This window comes from Chlorocebus sabaeus, chromosome 25 (assembly GCF_047675955.1).
Source record: "Chlorocebus sabaeus isolate Y175 chromosome 25, mChlSab1.0.hap1, whole genome shotgun sequence".
Classification (NCBI taxonomy): domain Eukaryota; kingdom Metazoa; phylum Chordata; class Mammalia; order Primates; family Cercopithecidae; genus Chlorocebus; species Chlorocebus sabaeus.
The window spans coordinates 49,945,199-49,967,399 of NC_132928.1; the positions used below are offsets into that span (position 1 = coordinate 49,945,199).

General features: G+C 39.3%; 1 protein-coding gene across 3 annotated transcripts in view; it reads left to right on the forward strand.

The window, feature by feature from the left end:
- The window catches only part of LOC103230506 (torsin-1A-interacting protein 2), a 39,154-nt gene extending 18,918 nt beyond the window's left edge, over positions 1–20,236 (forward strand). For 2 of the 3 annotated variants that reach the window (XM_007989327.3, XM_037985876.2), the window contains exons 2-5: positions 6,431–6,610; positions 9,771–10,283; positions 13,157–13,258; positions 14,295–20,236. In XM_007989327.3, coding sequence (XP_007987518.3) covers positions 6,577–6,610; positions 9,771–10,283; positions 13,157–13,258; positions 14,295–15,052 — 1,407 coding nt within the window. In that variant the 5' untranslated portion in view covers positions 6,431–6,576 and the 3' untranslated portion in view covers positions 15,053–20,236. Of the gene's footprint in view, positions 1–2,870; positions 2,984–6,430; positions 6,611–9,770; positions 10,284–13,156; positions 13,259–14,294 lie in introns of all 3 variants that reach the window. The other variant, XM_037985877.2, reaches the window with a different exon arrangement.
- The last annotated feature ends 1,965 nt before the right edge of the window (positions 20,237–22,201 follow it).

The following is a 22,201-nucleotide window of genomic DNA, read 5'->3' on the forward strand; positions in this document are numbered from 1 at the left end:
AAATAAAGATATATACTTAATTCTACCCCAACTGTCATACATTTGTCATGATGGCATTTATATCTAAACTACCATCCTGGAATGGCTGATTATTTTGTGCTCTTCTTGGCTGCTAAACTTCTAATTTCCTTGTCCATTTAAAAAATGGTCTTAGTACTTTCTGATACCTACCCTGCCTCCCCTCCCCAGGTTTTCCCCAGGTCACCATCCCCTCCCCGCTTTTTCACTGGTCCCCATGGCAATGCTAGCAGTTTGCAGGATGGAGTGGAGGATGGGTAAGGTCCTTTTGCTCTCCCAACTCTGATTTTGTTCTCAAAGGCAGCTTTTCCGTGTCCTGTCTCTTCCCAGCTGGTTGTGACAAAATGTCTAGGAGGCCGTGGTAGAAGCGTACTCTGTAATGTAAGGTCATTGCATGTAGGCTCAAAGAGTTTCCATTACAGGTCTTTCCTTTTGATACTTAATTTTTTTACGGAGACTAATTTATTTTATTACTCATTTAAAAAGTCAGTAACTACATCAAACATATAGAAAAGTGCAGAGAATAATATAACAAGATCTGTGCCCAGATCTCAAATATATGAACATTTTATCACATTTACCTCAGTTGTTTTTATTTTTTTTAAGGAAACTTTATATGTACAGTTGACAACCCTCTCTTATTCCTTGCAGAAGCAAGCCCTAAATGGAAGTTGATGTGTATCCTTTCCATTTATGTATTTATGTTTTGTCATAAATTTATGTATGTAAATAATGCTGTACATTATTTTCTGTACATGTACATGCTGTACATATCACTCTGTAGTGACAAAAAATGGAATACTTTCAAACCTTCATTAGTATCAAATATATATACATACACACACATATATATGTATGTACATATATTTATTTTGTTTGTTTTTTTCCCCTGAGACAGGGTCACTCAGGCTGGATTGTAGTGGCGTGATCTTAGCTCCCTGCAGCCTTGAACTCCTGTGCTCAAGGGATCATCCTCCTTAGTCTCCTGAGTAGCTGGGATTACAGGCATGTGACACCATGCCTGGCTGATTTTTAAATTTTTTTTGTAGAGACATCATCTCATTATGTTGCCCAGGCTGATCTTGAACTTCTAGACTCAAGCAATCCTCCCACCTTGGCCTCCCAAAGTGTTGTGAAGATTAAATGAGTTAATACATAAAGTGATTTAAATGCTGCCTGACACAAAGAAGGCACTCAGTAAATAGTAACTTTTATAGTTGTGTGTGCCTTATATGTTACTTGTTTTCATAGCAGAATTGTAACATCCTGGCTTACATGTGTGAGCCATCATACCTGGCCCAAATTTAGAAACGTGTAATATGTACTGAATCGTAGTTAGCCTTATAGCACTTAATATTGTATGTTGGAACCTTCTAAACTTGGTTATGTAACTTCAACGCAAAAGTCATCTGGTATACCACACAATGTCACCTACCGGGTAGTCAAAGCGTTTACCATTTTACAGTGAGTGAGATGAAGCAGAAAGGGTACATCTTAGAAGACAGAGCACAAGGCAGCCACATTTACAGAGGAAGCAGTGAGGTAAATGTATCCCTCTTAGAGAAGTCCCAGGAAATAGAAATTAAGCAAGGCATCCCTCAGCCGGCCATCTAGTATGTTCTCCATAAATGGAGAATAAAACCCTACAGCCTTAACCTGTTACAAGCCTTGATGGAGACAACTAAAGCAAAATGATGCAAGTTTTGCTGCAGATTTCAGGGTCACAGGGAGGTGGAAATGACTGTGAGTGATGAGGCTACATTTTATTTAAGTAGAAATCTGAATCACTGTAACCGCCATGAATAGAGCACTGAACACCAACATTTTGTAATTGAACTTGCAAGGGATTCACTCAAAGTGAATGTCTTTCGTTGCCATGTGAAGCACACAGGTCTCATCAGTTCCTTGTAGAAGATACTATCAAAAGCATCTATTTTGGGACATGCTTATGGAGTGGTTTTCCCCACAGCTATAGAAAGCTCCAACTACCCCATTTTCCTTCAGGATGAGGCTCTGCCTCACTTCCATTATGCAGTCCCGAGGTTCCTAATGAACACATATCCTGATAGGGATCAGACACTGTTCAAAAGATTGACCTGCCTGGCTGAGCGCGTTGTCTCACGACTGTAATCCCAGCACTTCGTGAGGCTGCGGCGGGCAGATCACTTGAGGCCAGGAGTTTGAGACCAGCCTGGGCAACATGGTGAGACCCTGTGTGTACTAAAAACACAAAAATTAGCTAGGCATGGTGGTACCCACCTGTAGTCCCAGCTACGAAGGCTGAGGCATGAGAATTGCTTGAACTTGGGAGTTGGAGGTTGCAGTGAGCCGAGATTACACCACTGCACTCCAGTCTATGTCATAGAGCAAGATTCTATCTTGGAGAAAAAAAAAAAAAAGAAAGATTGACTTGCCTCCGGAACAGTGGCCTCCAGATCTCTCAGATACCCTGCCATGTGATCTTATCTGAGGATTTGTCAAGAACTCTTGTTTGTCCCACTTCTTGCACTGTGAGGGAAATGCCATTTCAACTATAAACAGTGATGATATGTTACAGAAGGTCTGAATGAAGTGGGCTGTAGGATCTACGTGTGCTTTGTGACAGGAAAAGTGTATGTTAAGCATTTGTAAGATTATAGAAATATCTGTGATGGCACCTTTGCAGATTCTTTTGGACTGCAACCTAGTAACCAAGTAATATATTTTTGAAAGCCCTCAGTTCTGTTTGTTTGCAATAAAGTTTATTGAGGATAATCTATGTCACATACAATTAATGTACAGATTTTAAGTTTGATAACAAATGGAACCACCACCTCAGTAAAGATATTAAACATTTTTTTTTCTTTTTTGAGACGGAGTTTCGCTCTGTCGCCCAGGCTGGAGTGCAGCGGCGTGATCTTGGCTCACTGCAACCTCTGCCTCCTGGGCTTAAGTGATCCTCCCACCTCAGCAGCTGGGACTACAGGTATGCACCACCACGCCCGGCTAGTTTTTGTTATTTTTTTTTTTGTAGAGATGGGGTTTCACCATGTCCAGGCTGGTCTTGCACTCCTAAGCTCAATTAATCTGTCTGCCTTGACCTGTGAAAGTGCTGATATTACAGGTGTGAGCCATTGTACCTGGTCATCAGTACTTCAGTGCTGTAATTTTACAACTTTTAAAGATAATCTAATTTATTTGAATTGCTATGTGTAATATTACATTGTAAGAATATGACAATTTTTCAAACCCACTTTCTTGTTAATGAACATATAGATTTTCTCATTTTTCCTCATTTTAAACAATACAGCAATGGATATTTTGGGGCATATGAATGAGTTTCTCTGTTATACATCTAAAAATGGAGTTGCTGATTTGTAGAATATGTTTGCCTTAGTTTTCTTTGCCATATTTCTCTCTGAAGTTATAATAACAGTTTACTTAATTGTCATTGGGGTTGTATTTCCTTAACTAGTCTTTTTTCATATTCATTATGTTTTCATATTTCCTCTTTGTTGAACTGCTTGTTCATCCCTTTACCCACTTTTTCATAGCATTATTTGTCTTGTACTGATTTGTGGAATTCTTTATGTGTTCTCGATATTAACTCCTTACTGGTTTTATATGTTGCAGATGTTTTTCTAGTCAGAGACTTATCTTTTAATTTTGATACCTTGTGTAGAAATTAAAAATTTTTTAATGGGGTCACGTTTGTCAAATTTTACTTTCTGGTTTGTGTATTATATATCTTATTTAAGAAACCCTTGCAGTTATAAAGATATTTGATATTCTCAAAGTTTAAAAGTTTTACTTTTTACATTTAGGTCTTTAATATGGACTTGATTTTTATCTGAAGTAGGAGACAGAAATCTAATTTTCCCCCCATTTGAATAGTCAGTTGTCCCCAAACTATTTATTCACTAATTCATTATTTCCCTTTGCTGAATTAGCCAATTTCCTTATGTATGTATGCTGCATATACTTCTTTACTCTCTATTCTGTATATTGTTTGTCTGTTCCTGTGCCAGTGTTCCATTGCTTTTATTACTTTAAGATTTTTTTTTTTTTTTTTGGTGATGGAGTCTTGCTCTGTCACCCAGGCTGGAATGCAGTGTTGCAATCTGGGCTCACTGCAACCTCTGCCTCCTGGGTTCAAATGATTCTCCTGCCTCAGCCTCCTGAGTAGCTGGGATTACAGGCATGCACCACCATGCCTGGCTAATTTTTGTATTTTTAATAGAGATGGGGTTTCACCATATTGGCCAGGCTGGTCTTGAACTCCTGACCCTTGGGTGATCTGCCTTTCTCAGCCTCCCAAAGTGCAGGAATTACAGGCATGAGCCACCATGCCCAGCCTACTTTTAAGTTTAAAGAAGGTTTGATATCTGGTAAAGATTGCCCCCTTCTTCAGAATTATGCTGACTCTTCTTGATCCTTTGCTGCTCTTTTTGAATTTTAGGATCAGCTTTTCCATTTCACTAGAAACCAACAATTATCAAAAAACTTGAGATTTTGTTTCAAATTGCATTAAGTTTGTAGATTAATTTGGAGAAAATTGGCATCAATGGTTTTGAGTCTTATTGTCTACTCATGATATATTTTTCTGTTTACTTATGTCTTTTTTATATACTTCAATAAAGTTCTGTATTTTTCTCTCTAAAGTTGTGTTTTAAAGAAACAGCTTTATTGAGGTATAATTTACATACCATAAAATTCACCACTGTCTAAAGATCTTGCATATCTCTTGTTGGATTTAATACTAGGTATGTTTTAGTTTTTATTCTAGGTGCCTTATGGTTATTGTGAGTAGCATCTTTGCTTTTGAAAATTTTTGTTATTGGTACATAGGAAACTTTTAACCTATTTTCTTGGTTTTGGCTGGCAGGAAAAATTTTTTTAACGAAACTTGAAAAGGACTGGGGACTTTTTATTTTCTGTCATGAGCTAGGATAGGAGAGAAAACTTCATTGCAACATATGATGGCTTGAAAGCCCAGTCCCAGGAGCTTGAAGAAGATAAAAGCAGTGATAAGGAACCCTCCAAACACTTATGCTAAGTGTTCACAGCGGCAGAAAGAAGAGTCTGTCCCTAACTCTTCTCTTCCCTTCCAGTTTATCTATGGCATCACTCTTTATTTATACATTCATTTATTTTTTCATATGCTTTTAAGTTAAAATACGGAGTTCTTCCTATACACTAGGCACCGTGTAGGCATTGGGGATGAAAGTTTTTAATGTGTAAAATTAAATTTTACAAAAGAGTACTGAGAAAAACATAAAGATGGCAAGTTGGCTTGCCTCCCAGCTAGGCTGTCAAAAAACTATGACACTTCACACAGGTTTTTCTTACATATTTTTGTATTTAAGCCTCATAGGTATTATTCTCATTTTTTTTTTTTTTTTTTTTTTTTTTGAGACGGAGTCTTGCTGTGTCGCCCAGGCTGGAGTGCAGTGGCCGGATCTCAGCTCACTGCAAGCTCCGCCTCCCGGGTTTACGCCATTCTCCTGCCTCAGCCTCCCGAGTAGCTGGGACTACAGGCGCCCGCCATCTCGCCCGGCTAGTGTTTTTGTATTTTTTAGTAGAGACGGGGTTTCACCGTGTTAGCCAGGATGGTCTCGATCTCCTGACCTCGTGATCCGCCCGTCTCGGCCTCCCAAAGTGCTGGGATTACAGGCTTGAGCCACCGCGCCCGGCCTATTCTCATTTTTATAGGGAATGAATGTTAAGTAATTTTACTGATCAATTTGTTTTTGACAAAAAATAAATTAACTACAAAATATGATTTTTAATTGCTTATAAAGTGCCTTTGATTTTGATTCCTTTTATGTAAATCTTAATAATTTTCTTTGTCTTTGAGCATTGCATAAAAAGGCATTGTATAAAAGGATATCTGTCTCCATATTTTACAAAAGAATACTTCGAGAGAACCACTTCAAAGTCAGTCCAAATGTGTCGTGGTACACCTCACAGCAGCCATCTCAGTTTGTGGGAACCTCCTGTGCCTTGTTACTTTTTAATATAAGTGAAAGCTTCTGATAGGCAGACTATGAGAAAATCATCTGGGACAGAAATTGAAGACATGCAGGAAATCTGCAGTGATTGTTTCAACAATGACTTAAATTTCTACGCTTAGATTTATTTTTTATTTTAATTCAAGCTATTGAAGATTCTGGTCACTTGATCTTACTTTTTATACTCTTTCAACTATTCTGGAATATATTAGGAGATTATGAAATTCATGAAAGATTAACAATCAAGCTTTTTTCAATAGTCTAGGATTTGGAGTATGATTCTCATGAAAGGAACTTTTCTTCACGCAAAAAAGTTTCAGAGAGGAAATGTTACTCAAACTAAACATATTTAATAAAGCTGATACTTGCATTTCTCCCTTGTATGGATAAAAAGTCATTTAATTTTTTTCATTTTGTTTTAGTCACTGTATATATGGCTTATTTCCTGGGTCCACGGGAAGCATGAGTCTGTTGGGACTTGGGGCAAGAAGAAGACAAGACATCTTAACAAGGAAAACCAAGCACTAAAAAAAGTATCCCCCCAACTCTGAAGAGATAGAGCATAAACATGGCCGACAGTGGACTTAGGGAACCTCAAGAGGGTAAGACTGATTTGTCTAGCACTGAGGGTGCTGCTGTAGGAAACCAGGGCTGTGCAGAGAGAGAAAATCTCTGACTAAAATCTGAGGTTTTGAAGTAAAAAAGCTAATTCAGTGGATTCATTTGTTTTTATTATACTTATTCTTTCAAATTTACTGAATTTTACTATAATGTGAACCCTAATTATAATATAAGGAAGATAAATGTTTTAGAGACTCTAATAGTAGGGACTTACAGTAATAGAAAAATGCAATGCTCTATTTAGAAGGGATCTTTCTTTCCTTTTCTTTTTTTTTTTTTTTTTTTTTTTTTATGTCACCCAGGCTGGAGTGCAGTGGTGTGATCTCAGCTCACTGCAACCTCCGCCTCCCGGGCTCAAGCAATTCTCATGCTTCAGCCTCCAGAGTAGCTGGGATTACAGGCACCTGCCACCACACCCAGCTAATTTTTGTGTTTTTAATAGAGACGGGGTTTTGCCATGTTGGCCTGGCTGGTCTCGAACTTCTAACCTCAAGTGATCTGCCCCCCTTGGCCTCCCAAAGTGCTGGGATTACAGGTGTGAACTACCACTCCTAGCCTTAGATCTTTCAGTTATGGGTAAGAATTAAATTTTAGTTCATCCTGCTTATATTTTATATAGGAGATAAAGGCAAAATATGAAATAGATTTTCCAGAAGAGAAAGAGGACATTTATTTAAAATCTTTGTTATGGGAGTTAAAAAATATATTAAAGTAGAGGCCAGGTGCGGTGGCTCACGCCTGTAATTCCAGCCCTTTGGGAGACCGAGACAGGTGAATCACATGAGGTCGGGAGTTCCAGACCAGCCTGACGAACATGGAGAAACTCCGTCTCTACTAAAGATACAAAATTAGCTGGGTGTGGTGGTGCATGCCTGTAATCCCAGCTACTTGGGAGGCTGAGGCAGGAGAATCGCTTGAACCCGGGAGGTGGAGGCTGCAGTGAGCTGAGATCGGGCCATTGTACTCCATCCAGCCTGGGCAACGAGAGCGGAACTCTGTCTCAAAAAATAAATAATATATAAGAGTAGAATAGTATAATGAACCCCTATGCACTCAACATCCAGCTTCAACTGTTACCAATATAATGCTGATCTTGTTGCCTGCCTTGGATTATTTTAATGTACAACCATGATATTATATCATTTTATTTGTAAATAGTTTACATTTCCTAAAGATAGATTCTTCGTAGATTATTTTTTAAAAAATAACCAAAATATCGTCACACCTAAAAAAAATAGATTAACAATTATTCCTTCATGTCATCTCATATCCTGTCATTATTCACATTTCTCAAAGTGTCTCATAATTTGTTTTTTCTTGACAGTTGGGCCACACATTGCATTTGATTTCTTATAGCTTCTAGGTTGTTCTTTTTTAAAGTTGTATTATAGAAAATTTCAGGGCCAGGTGGGGTGGCTCACACCTGTAATCCTAGCACTTTGGGAGGCTGAAGCAGGCGGATCTCAAGGTCAGGAGATCGAGACCATCCTGGCTAAGACGGTGAAACCCCATCTCTACTAAAAATACAAAAAATTAGCCGGGCGTGGTGGTGGGCCCCTGCTACTCAGGAGACTGAGGCAGGAGAATGGTGTGAACCTGGGAGATGGAGCTTGCAGTGAGCCGGATCGCGCCACTGCACTGCAGCCTGGGAGACAGAGCAAAACTCTGTCTCTAAAAAAAAAGAAAAAATTCAAACACATAGAAAAGTAGACAGAGATAAAGTGAACCTCTGTGTACCCATTAAACAGCTTCATATGCTATCAACATATAGCTAATATATAGTGGAGTAAAGAAAAAAAGATGAAAACATATGGCTAATATGGTTTCATCCATATGCCCTCATTTCTCCCTTCCCCCATGTTGTTTAGTTGAAACAAATCCTGGCTATCCATAATTTTAGTAATAAATACTTGAATATATCTCTGAAAGAGGATTCTTTTTAAAAAATGTAATTACAATACCTTTATCACACCCAAAAAGATGAATCATAATTCCTTCATGGAATTATGTTCAGATATTCCTGATTGTGTCATAAATATTTCTTTAATGATTGGCTTATTCAAAACTGGATCTAGACATCGTAGTCTACATATTGTATTTGGTTGATGTGTCTCTTAAGTCTCTTAATCAGTAAGTTAAGAGACTCCTGTTTTCCCCTTTTCTTGCCATTTATTTAATTTCTTACTGTTTTTTATTTTTATTTTTATTTTTTCATTTTTTTTGAGATGGAGTTTCGCTCTTGTCACCCAGGCTGGAGTACAATGGCGTGATCTTGGCTCACTGCAACCTCCACCTTCCAGGTTCAAGCGGTTCTCCTGCCTCAACCTCCCGAGTAACTGGGATTACAGGCACCCGCCACCACGCCTGGCCAATTTTTTGTATTTTTAGTAGAGATGGGGTTTCACCATGTTGGCCAGGTTGGTCTTGAACTCCTGACCTCAGGTAATTCACCTGCCTCAGCCTCCCAAAATGCTGGGATTACATGCATGAGCCACCATGTCTGGCCATTCTCACTTTTATTAAAGAAACAAAGTCTTTTGGAATTTCCCACCTGCTGGGTTTTACTGATTATATTCTTGAGGCATAATTTAATGTATTCCTCTATCCCTGTATTTCTTGGAAACTGGTAGCTCTAGAAGCTTATCAGATTTAAGTTCAGTTGTTTGGCAAGAATACTTCCTAAGTGGTCTAGAGTACTTCTTACTGCATTGTATTAGGAGGTTAATGACATCTGTTTGGGTTTCCCTGTTTTCATGATGTGAATTCAGATTGGTCACTGGGTTCAGCAGTTGTCAGTCTGGCTCATCCACCATAAAAGTCCCCATCAGCCTTTTGCATAAGGTTTTGCTACCATTGATGAGCATTACCTTTCATTAGGGAAGAGGATATATTTAATATAACCAAAAGTTGGTTCTGTCATATAAATTGTTTTATATTAGTGTCATTTTGTATTTATTAACGTAAGTTTTTTGTTGCTGTTTTAATCACCTTTAGTGGGAGCCAAGAGAAATAATGTTTAGGAAGAGTGTCTTGTAAACCATGAAAATCTATGTAAATATTATTATTAAACAGGGAGCTTTTTAAAATATAAATTTATGGGGAATTTTTTCCAATAAAAATTATAAATTTTTGTCTCAATAGACTCTCAAAAGGATTTGGAAAATGATCCATCAATAAATTCTCAGGTGCAGGAGACCACAATCATGGCAAGTAATGCTGAGGAAGCTCAGACCCTACACTCTGCCTGTGTTCTTAGCAAAGACCACCAAAGGGTGGAGACAGTGGGTCCGGAAAGTGCAGATACAGGTGATAAATCAGAAAGTCCAGATGAAGCAAATATGGGGAAACATCCAAAGGATAAAATAGAAGATGAGAACAACCAGAGTTTTCTGGATGGTGAAAAAGGGCATCACCTCCCTTCAGAAAATCTGGGTGAAGAACCCTTGGATCCAAATCCCAGCCATTCTCCAAGTGACAAGGTAGCAGATGCAAACTTAGGGAGCAGCTCTGTGGCCCCCCCTAATGAAGCAAGTGACGGAACTGGAGCATCTCAGGAACCACCTACTACAGACTCCCAGGAGGCCCAGAGTCCTGGTCATTCCATTGCAGGGCAAGAGGGCGAGGATACACTGAGGAGGCGACTGCTGGCCCCAGGTAAGAGAACCCCTGAACTACTCTCCTGTTTTGTATTGCTCTGTTAACTGAGAAAACAGCAGAAGTCAGAGGCCGTCTTTCCAGAGAACTTTTGTCTATCTTTCATAGGATTAAGGCCTTTGGGCCTTGCCCAAGCTCACACAGAGCCATATGACTGAGTTGATTTTAGAATGAGTTTTCTCATCTAGGCTAGCTCATTCCACTGTATTAAGTTGCTTCCTACACATAAACTGCATTTCTAAGCAATGTTTTTATTAACTGTTTATATTGATGTGATATGACAAAAAGGGGCATGACTTTTAAAAAATTCGCTTCTAGTTTTTTATTTCTTATGAGAATATTTTGACATAATTTTAAAAATCTTTTACTTTTTGATAAACTAACTGTTACATAAATCAAGACATGGGTATAGTTAAAAATGAGCGTTAATGGGACAGTGTCCTTAACTCAGTCATGTTTCAGTTTTATAGGACTTTGAGTAAGTCAGTTAGTTTCTCTATACCTGGTTTTTTCTGCCTATATGTTAAGAGGAACGAGCATGTCTTCCCTTATGAAGGTAAGCGTTGCAGGGTGCTAAATCCTTAACGGGAACTCAAGAGGTGTGAATTCTGGTTGTGGCCCTACCACTTGCTAACTTGGGTGACCTTGGGAAAGTCTCTTCCCTTCCTGGTGCTTCAATTTCCTATTTGTAAAATGAAGAAGTTGGATAAGATGATATCCAAGGATTCTTCTAGGTGTCACCTTCTGTGATTGTGTGTGGATTTGTATTTTATAAGCGCTCTGAAGAGCTCAGTCTGAAATGCCCATTTGCCAGTGCAAAAGAATATAAAATATAAGACACTCTGTTCATCAGGGGCTTCAGCAAGGACTAGTAATTCATGTTTCACTGCAAATCAATGACTAATCTCAAATATATGTTTTATTTATTAATCATTAGAATAATCTGTAACTTCGGTGAAGGCAAGGACTGTGTCCCTGTCATTCATTGTGTATCTCTGGCACCTGGCACATAGAAACACCTTTATAAATTTTGTCGAATGAATGAATGTGATTTGTATGGATCATGACCTGTGTCAGAATTTCACTGTTATGAGCTAGGTGCAATTACTTATGCCTCTAGTCCCAGTTACTTGGGAAGCTGAGTTGGGAGGATTGCTTGAGCCCAGGAGTTCAAGCCTGCAGTGTGCTGTGATCACCCCTGTGAATAGCCACTGCATTCTAGCTAGCCTGGGCAGTGTAGTGAGACCCTATCTCTTTAAAAAAATTCACTATTAGGCAGGTTCACTGTGAGTAGAAAAAAATATTGTTTAAAAAAATCCAGTTTAGGCCAAGGGCAGTGGCTCACTCCTGTGATCCTAGCACTTTGGGAGGCCAAGGCTGGTGGATCACTTGAGGCTAGGAGTTCAAGACCAGCCTGGGCAAAATGGCGAAAACCCATCTCTCCAGTAAACACAAAAACAGCTGCATGCACTTGTAGTCCTCAGGAGGCTGAGGTGGGAGGATTGCTTGAGCCCGGGAGGTTGAAGCTGTGGTGAGCTGAAATTTCACCACCACACTCCAGCCTTGGTGACAGAGTGAGATACTGTCTTTTAAAACAAAAATGCAGTTTATGTATGGAAAGCAACTTACTATAGTTGAATGAAGTTATCTGTACTCTTGAGAAACCTTGTTTTCATCTCAACTTAGCTACATCTCTTTATGTGACCTTGGGCAAGATCTTCCCTGGACCTTTTTTCATGATAGGTTAAGTAGTACAGCCGGAATAGGTGTCCATTATAGATCCTTTCAGTTCTTAAATTCCATGATATGATATTTTAAGAACCTACTTTTTGGGGTGATATGAGCAATCCTTTATAAGTGAAGATGATCCTACTCATCTATGCTAATAGAAGTACCTGGCTGGGGTTAAGCACAAATTTAGAGTCTAGTGTGATTTAGCTTAGAGTGCTAAAAATTGTTGCCCATCTTTTCACCTACATATTTTAACCTTGGCGTGCCCACCCTACACCTGGATTTTTACATATTTTGTGAATTTTCTTCACCTTATATTCCTTGCTTTGTATATCTCCTTCACTAAGAGTTTCAAATTTGCTTTTATAAGCTATTTTGCAACTGTACAGTAATCTCTCAGAACTTAGTGCTTCTGTTATTTTTATATTTGGGGTCTTGAGGAACCATGTGAAATTCGAACACTGGAATTAGAGCACAATTACCCTGTGAAGTTGAATCTCGTGTATAGCAAACATTTCTTAAATCCCTTCTTAATTTTATACATTTTGCTGAATCACATTTTAGGTAGGTTTGGCCGCAGTATTTAAATGTCTTTGTCTTTGATATAAGAGGCAGTGAGGAATTGTGAATATAGCAACATTATCCTTGAATGAATTTCACAGCATTTCATTTTATTCTTCTAAGTAGAATAAGAGTAATAGTCTTAAAGAAAAGACAGGAAAAATGTTAACTTTGGTTTTTCTTTGAGGTGGAGTCTTGCTCTGTCCCCCAGACTGGAGTGCAGTGGTGTGATGTCGGCTCACTGCAACCTCCACCTCCCGGATTCAAGCGATTCTCCTGCCTCAGCCTCCCGCGTAGCTGGGATTATAGGCACCCACCATCATGCCTGGATAATTTTTGTATTTTTTGTAGAGAAAGGGTTTCACCATTTTGGCCAGACTGGTCTCGAACTCCTGACCCCAAGTGAGCCACCTGCCTCAGCCTCCCAAAGTGCTGGGATTATAGGCATGAGCCACCGTACCTGGCTAAGGTACAGAAATCCTTTTAGTCAAATCATTGTTTGGTTTGGTGAGAGATATAAAGGTATACATACTATCATTAGTGTACTACCTAAAAATAATATTGATTGTTTTCCTCTCCAGAGGCTGGAAGTCATCCACAACAAACACAAAAATTGGAAGAAATTAAAGAGAATGCACAGGACACCGTGAGACAGATTAATAAAAAGAGTTTTTGGAGCTATGGTGAGAACAAACCTGGTTTTACTGCAGTGTTGATTCACATTCAGAAATCCTCAGTGAAAATGCCTAGAAAACTAGCAGATGTAAACAGTTTTAACATTGGGTTTATATATACTTATTTAATGATTGGTAGTAAGTCATAGTAAAATAGAAAAATAGAGTTTTAGGGACTTTTCCCTTAAGGGTACTGGCTGATATTTTGCTGTGATTAACAAAATGGAATTTCTCACAGTAGGAAAAGCTTTTCCTAAATAAGAAACAAAAACTGCCTTTCTAATTAGAGAATATTAAATTTTCTTTTTTTTTTTTTTTTTTTTTTTGAGACAGAGTCTCGCTCTGTCGCCCGGGTTGGAGTGCAGTGGCCGGATCTCAGCTCACTGCAAGCTCCGCCTCCCGGGTTCACGTTCACGTCATTCTCCTGCCTCAGCCTCCCGAGTAGCTGGGACTACAGGCGCCTGCCACCTCGCCCGGCTAGTTTTTTGTATTTTTTAGTAGAGACGGGGTTTCACCATGTTAGCCAGGATGGTCTCGATCTTCTGACCTCGTGATCCGCCCGTCTCGGCCTCCCAAAGTGCTGGGATTACAGGCTTGAGCCACCGCGCCCGGCCGAGAATATTAAATTTTCAAGTGCATTTTAAAGTTATGACTCCTAAAAAAAAAAGGTCAGCTATAGGTAGTAGGTGCATTGAGAAGATGGAAGAAAATCTTGATCACTTATGTCTAAATTACATCATTAGTTATAACAACAAATACATAGACTCAGCTTTTACCTTTTATTTTTAAAAATTTTTTACTGAGTACTTAACTCTTCCATGAAGGTTTTGTCTTTCAACAAAGATATCTTCAAATAATTAAATCTGAGAAGAGATTAGAGAAGAGGTACTTCTGGTGGATTAAAAGTTTAAACAATTTATGCAAAAGAAACTTATTGCTCCTAGTAAAACTTGATGGTATTTCTGCCTCATTTTAGTTTACCATAGGCTTTGTTTCTGGCTTGTGTTCTCTGTAATTTTCTGTTCTTTTCTCATTCTTTTGACAGGCCCTATCTTTCTTTTCTTCCTGGTTGTGGTGGTTGTGGCAAGTTCTGTGAATAGCTTCTATTCCTCTCCAGCCCAGCAAGTGCCCAAAAATCCAGCTTTGGAGGCCTTTTTGGCCCAGTTTAGCCAATTGAAAGATAAATTTCCAGGCCAGAGTTCCTTCCTGTGGCAGAGAGGACGGAAGTTTCTCCAGAAGCACCTCAATGCTTCCAACCCCACTGAGCCAGCCACCATCATATTTACAGCAGCTCAGGAGGGAAGAGAGACCCTGAAGTGCCTGAGCCACCATGTTGCAGATGCCTACACCTCTTCCCAGAAAGTCTCTGCCATTCAGATTGATGGGGCTGGAAGGACCTGGCAGGACAGTGACACGGTCAAACTGTTGGTTGACCTGGAGCTGAGCTATGGGTTTGAGAATGGCCAGAAGGCTGCTGTGGTACACCACTTCGAATCCTTTCCTGCCGGCTCCACTTTGATCTTCTATAAGTATTGTGATCATGAGAATGCTGCCTTTAAAGATGTGGCCCTGGTCCTGACTGTTCTGCTAGAAGAGGAAACATTAGAAGCAAGTGTAGGCCCAAGGGAAACTGAAGAAAAAGTGAGAGACTTACTCTGGGCCAAGTTTACCAACTCGGACACTCCCAGCTCCTTCAACCACATGGACTCAGACAAGTTGAGTGGGCTGTGGAGCCGAATTTCACACTTGGTACTGCCAGTCCAGCCAGTGAGGAGCATTGAAGAACAGGGGTGCCTTTTCTAAAGCTAAGCACAAAGTTGGTTACAGAAGGTATATGTTTATGAAAAAGTTTGTTTAAAGGCCTTTCATTTATATGGAAGGAGGTTGATAAAATAGGTTGAGGAAATAGCCTGAAAAACAAAAATGAGCTTATTTTAGAAACAAGTTTTTATTTTTTACTTCTTGTAAAATCTTTCTAATCTAAGCCTTGACAAAACTAAAAATTAACCTAACTTTTTTTCTTTGCCTTTTGGACCAAATCAGGTTTGAAGTATGGATGATATAAGAATTTTTTTAAAATTCTAAAATATAGCAACATTGCACAGGAAGATACTCTTACTTCTTAAGAGTAACTACAGAGTGATTTTTTTTTTCTTGAGTGAGACTCTGAAGAGCCTTTTGGATGGTGTTTGGACTTGGATGAAAGCAATTAGAATTATGAAGCAATGATCACTTTTAGAAAATTTTTCTATCACATTTGAATATTTTCAAAACCTCACTTTAATAATCTAAAGTTATGGGATTATATCTTATATTAATTTTATGGTTTTGAGTAGTATGATAAAAGAAATAAGAATTCAAACCATTAAGTACCTACCTAAATACTACATGTAAGGCACTGTGCTTTTATTCCATTCAGCTGAGGTATAAGTGTACCTCAGTACAGAATAAGCAGCTGCACTCAAACGTTCTTAAAAATGAGAACCAATGGGGAAATTGTTTATAATCATTGGAAATGAAGAAATTCCAATTGGCTGTATCTTTACTTCAGCTTTTCTTGAATGATTTACAGCAGTGATTTTCAAACTGTGTCTACTGGCACCCTTCCCCTTTGTATCAGAGCAGTTCTGCTTTTAACTGTTTTACATGTCAGGGTTCTGTACGAGATTTCATTGGAACAAAGAGTTTCACTGATACTCAAGTTTGAAAACCATCAAGTGAAAAAACATCTTAGAAGATAGGAAATATGTAAAAAAACTGAATGTATTAAATCTTATGAGTAGGAAGATGAAATACAGGTTTATCATATAGATACATTGTTTATGAACACTAAAGATCTAGACATGAACAGCAGAATGTATAAGCTAGCATTTACTAGCATGTCTCTGATGCTTTTGTTCATTTCTGTTAATCATCATTTTTGTCCCCTCTGCATGGAATTTTATACTTGTCTAGGGTGAGAGTTTGTAGACTTTCAGCAGAACATATTTTAATAACCAATTTATTTGTTTTATTTTAAAAAATTATTTTTGAATAACCAATTTAATAGTAAATTTTATATGAACACTTGGCATAACTTTACCAAACAGTTTATTTCTATGCAGTGATGGAACATTATGTAATACAGCTCATTTCTTGACCACCTAGTTATAGAAGTACCATTAAGTTAAAAATTAGAGAAATCCAAGAGATGTTACACTTAGTGAGAGGAAGCAGAAATGGTGGGTAGATTCTCAGAGGTTTTGATGTTCAGTACTGACTGTTGGACCATGTTCTGTGATTGTAAGAAATATTGAAAACAGTTTGTATGGAGACAGTAGGTGATTAGCATTTGAGCTCTGAAAGCAGAACTCTAGTAAAATGATCTCGACCTAACAAAGGGTCTGTTCTATTACATAGACTATTACCATAATCCTGGAATGTTTCAACTAGGTTTTGGCCTCTCTATTATATGAGCTCATATGTGTATATTTAAGAAGTCTGATTAAAGTATGGAAAGATTTTAGGAAACACTAAGACAATACAGGGATCTTTATTGATACCTAAAAAGATTACAATTGAGTAATTGCTTAATTGAGTGTAAGGGCATACCTGAAGGAAGAATTTGCATTTGGGACTTTGAAGGAATCTTCCAAGAGATTTGGGAAAAGACCTGAACAAAAAGTTAAAGCATAGTGAATGTAACATAAATGTCAATCCAGTATAAAAGCAGAGGAAATCGAAGGAAAATCTATATACCATATGCACATTTTTTCTGTCTTTTTAGATCTTAGATGCTAACATTACATCCACAAAACCAGTGTTGCCTTGTACAACTATTATATTGGCCTGCTGACCTGTGCTACCTCAGATCTGTAAAGGAACCAGTATGACGCATATTCTTGTTTCGTCATTCGGTCGAATATGGTTTTTCATCATTTCCTTTCAAAATAATTTAGAAAAATAAATTTCTAAAGTCACAGTGGCTTTTATTTAGCCTTTTTAAAAACACTTTTCCTTCCATGTGTAGTGCAATCAATTGAGAGTGTTGTCAGCTTTCTGTCCACTATTTCAAAAGTCGTTTTTTTTTTTTAGATGGAGTGTCACTCTGACTCCCAGGCTGGAGTGCAGTGGCTTGATCATAGCTCACTGTAGCTTTAAACTCCTGGGCTCAAGCAATCCTCCCACCTTAGCCTCCTGAGTAGCTGGGACTACAAGTGCATACTACCACACCACTCTACCACTCTGTTTTGTATAGAGACAGGGTCTCACTGTGTTGCCCAGGCTGGTCTTGAACTCCTGGCCTCAAGTGACCCTCCCACCTCAGCCTCCCAAAGTGTTTGGATTACAGATGTGACCCAATGCATCCAACCTCAAACATTTTTTTTTTTTTTTTAGAGAAGGTCTTGCTCTGTCACCCAGGCTGAAACGCAGTGGCGCAATTTCACCTCACTGTAACCTATGCCTCCTGGGTTCCAGTGATTCTTGTGCCTCAGCCTCCTGAGTATCTGGGATTACAGGCACACACCACAATGCCCAGCTAATTTTTGTATTTTTATTAGAGACGAGGTTTTGCTGTGTTGTCCAGGCTGGTCTCAAACTCCTGGCCTCAATTGATCCGCCCGCCTTGGCCTTTCAAAGTGCTAGGATTATAGGCATGAGCCACCACACCTGGCCTCAAAAATCATTTTTAAAAGAAGCAGTATATTAGCTCTGGGTCTTCTCATTACTAAAATGACTTTTTAAACATGATACTATATTTTATACGTGTACAGATAATTCAAATCTATTATCTAATGTGTTCTCTTAGGTTAATTTCTATTTGTTTCTATTCTTTTCTGTGTGTGTGTGTGTGTGTGTGTGTGTGTGTGTGTGTGTGTGTGTGTGTTGAGACGGAGTCTTGCTCTGTCGCCCAGGCTGGAGTGCAGTGGCGTGATCTCGGCTCACTGCAAGCTCCGCCTCCCAGGTTCACGCCATTCTCCTGCCTCAGCCTCCCAAGTAGCTGGGACTACAGGTGCCTGCCACGACATCTGGCTAATTTTTTGTGTGTGTGTTTTTAGTAGAGACAGGTTTTCACTGTGTTAGCCAGGATTGTTTCCATCTCCTGACCTCGTGATCCGCCCGCCTCAGCCTCCCAAACTGCTGGGATTACACGCGTGAGCCACCGTGCCCGGCCTATTCTTTACATTTTTTAAGGTTTCAGATTTTCTTTTGTGTATCTAGTAATTCATCTTTTACTGTCATAGATAATTTGCTTATTTGACTTAGAAAAATGATTTGTAGGCATACAATATCGTACATGATACCTAAACATTGCCATTTAGCTCTCCTAGAACAACTTTCATTACGCTGTCTATTAATATAAATTACTTCTTGAGTAATCCCAGAATCATAGAACCAATTGGTGGAATCAGAAACTGTCTTTGGACTTGAGGTTTTTCTTCCCTTGGGGTAAATTTTAGGTTTTCTGGTTAGTTTCCAGGGTTGGCAGAGAAGTTCATATCACTAAAGGGGTTCATATCACTAAAATAGTAATGCTAATTTGTTTCATATTTCTATTTTAAAAAGCAATAAAGAAATTTCAATACATGTCATTTGAAGCCCCCAAGTTTATGGTGGTTAGTGAGGCTCAGCATGCCGGTAACCCACCATTCTCTCAGCTAATGACTCCACTAAATAGTGCTAGCCACTGAGATGGTTTTGACCTTTTAAACAACTTTGGTTTTTTTTTTTTTTTTTTTTGAGACAGAGTTTCTCTCTTGTCCATGCTGGAATGCAATGGTGCGAACTTGGCTCACTGCAACCACCGCCTCCCAGGTTCAAGCCATTCTCCTGCCTCAGGCTCCCAAGTAGCTGGATTACAGGCATGTGCCATCACGCCCAGCTAATTTTTGTATTTTTGGTAGAGACAGGGTTTCCCCACGTTGGCCAGGCTGGTCTCGAACTCCTGACCTCAAGTAATCTACCCGCCTCGGCCTCCCAAAGTGCTGGGATTACAGGCGTGAGCCACCGCACCCAGCCTAAACAGCTTTTAATTACTTGATTTATACTATATTAAAGACAGGAAGCACAATGAGCAGTGATATTAAAATATAACTAATATAGTATGGGAAAGTGATAATTATTCAGATGATCTCCACCAGCACGGCATTTGTGTATATCTGACCAAACTCTACGCCACATAGCAGGTCTCTGGCACTTCAAAAATGGATGTTAAATAGAAAATAATAAATAATAGCTGATTAGGGTAATCATTTATTTAATCAGAATAAAGATCATATCCATAAAATTTACTTGCAGAGAAATACTTTGTTTTAAAGACAGGGTCTCACTCTGTCACCCAAGCTATGGTGCAGTTGGCACAATCACGGCTCATTGCAGCCTGGACCTCCTGGCCTCAAGGGGTTGATCCTCCTACTTCAGGGATTACAGGCACACGCCACCATGCCCGGCTAGTTGAGAAGTACTTTCAAATAGCAACATGAAGCCTTTCTTTTATCATTTGAAAATAAAACATAGTTGTAAACATAAACCAGTATGTCTTTGTAAAGCCAGTAATATATCATTTTATAGGAGCATTGTCTTCTTGTGTTTTTCAAGTTGACTATGTAGTTCTACGTCAGTCTCCATTTTAATATCTTGTTTGTCAAGCTGAGCATATTTCATTTTGAAATGTATTTGTTGAGAAGTCATAGTGGTTTTTTGTTTTTCACAATTCAAGTAGCTTGAACACTCGTCCAATGGGAAAGCTGATGCTTATCTTTGTGGCAAATGCTTGGTTGAATAATATATTTGCAAAGATGTTAATTCTAGAGAGAGCAAAATAAAGTTGAGATGTCTGTAAAACAGTTTCTCCAGATGACTTTAAGCCTTATTTTTGTAAATGTATGTTAAATTTTAGGTGTTAAGTTGTGAAATACCTAATGATATGGGCCTAAATTTGCCTCATTCGGACCAAGATGGGGCTGTTAAAATTCATTTCGAGCTAATAAACTGTGCTATAACTTCTTTTTATTATTATTATTATACTTTAAGTTCTAGGGTATATGTGCACAACGTGCAGGTTTGTTACATAGGTATACATGTGCCATGTTGGTTTGCTGCACCCATCAACCCGTCATCTACATTAGGTATTTCTCCTAATGCTGTCCCTCCCCCAGCAGGCCCCGGTGTGTGATGTTCCCTGCCCTGTGTCCAAGTATTTTCTTTGTGCAGTTCCCACTTGCGAGTGAGAACATGCCATATTGGTGAACTGTGCTATAACCTCTGTATCTCTATAGGCCAATCCAAATGGCCTGAGAACACAATCAGTATCCCCTAATCTGCAAAGAGGTAAATACCTTAGTCTTCAGTACCTTTCCTTCCAGTATTATCTGCGTTATCTGTGTCCTCTTGCTTTGATGTCTTGAAAAGCCCATAAATTGGTGCTTATTAGGCAAATGGTCTCCTGCTTTTCCTCACTGAGGCTTATAAACTAAATTTGCCTTTGGCTAAGAGCAGTTACATGAACCAAAAAGAACATTTTAGATTTGGGAAGCAACAGGCTGAGTCACATTGCAATGGGCAGAGTTGGCCAGGCCCCCAAGGCAGTCACAGCCTTACTCCCTGTGTTCCTTCTAGGCCTAAGGATGCATCAACACAAAGCTCTGGGCAGTTCCTCCTGGTTCATCAGAGAGCACAGGAAATGTAAACCCATTTGCCTTTCCTGTCATAGAAGAAACAGCACATTGACTTTCAAACCCAATTGCATTTTGCTTATTTGTACTTAACAAATTTGGGCTTTGTCAGTATTAATGTCCCACTTCTTGGCACTCCCTTTCTTTATAACAGGGATTGCTTTTGTATTTGTTTCTTACAGGTGCTGATAAATGTGCCTTATTCAGATTAGTTGTCTGGTCATTACCAGAATAAAGAATAAATCTCCTTAATTTTTTTCAGTTGACTGATTCTTGATTAAACTTCCCAAAATAGCAGGTTTATAGAAATGGGCACGTGGTGATTAATGGTGGGAAAGGAAACTGCCCTCATATGGCAGTAAGCTGAGAAGCTAGAGAATCCTCTGAGGGTTGTCAGGTGGCATTTGTGGCCATCAGTGAAATGGTACAGGGCAGACCCTGCCTAGAATCTGTTGCAGCTCTCGGTAGCATTCTTCGAGTGCTGTTCCTACTTAACGAGGCTTTCCTGAGTATAGGAGACACATTGGGGTTGTAAGTAGATCCCTGGGAATTGCTGCTACCCCAGCGTGTGCTGTTGTGAGTGTGTGTGTGTGTTTTGAGACAAGGTCTTGCTCTGTGGCCCAAGCTAGAGTACAGAGGCGCCATCTCCCCTCACTGCAATCTCTGCCTCCCAGGCTCAGGCAATTCTCCTATCTCAGCCTCCCAAGTAGCTGGGACTACAGACGCACACCACCATGCTGCGCTAAATTTTTGTATTTTTAGTAGAGAAAGGGTTTCACCATGTTGTCCACCCTGGTCTCAAACCCCTGAGCTCATGTGGATCTGCTGCCTCGGCCTCCCAAAGTGCTGGGATTACAGGCGTGAACCACTGTGCCCAGCCTGTGAATGTGTTTTTTAAGTGTGGACATCCCTTACCTTGTGTGTTGGGAATGGGGGAGGTCGGGGTGTGTTCAGAATTTCTCCCTTAAGATGTTGCCAAACCAGAATTACAGAGTAGAAGCACGTGAGTACCCATCTCAGCCCCTCACCCACCTTCTCCCAGCCTCCTGCCCCGCCACCCCCGTCCATACCCAACTAAAACCAAAGATCTTATTAACACATTTTATAGAATTGTTTTCTAACAAATCTGAATTGAGTTTTGAAAATCTGAAAGACTTGTTTTTGCAGTTTAGGAAAATAGGAACTGTGGGAGTTAGCATATCTTAACTTTAGCATATCTTAGCTTTCAGTGAAAGGAGCTAAAGTCAGGCGATAAGATGAGCCTGAAGGCAAAGAGCCTAGGATTTCCTAATACCAT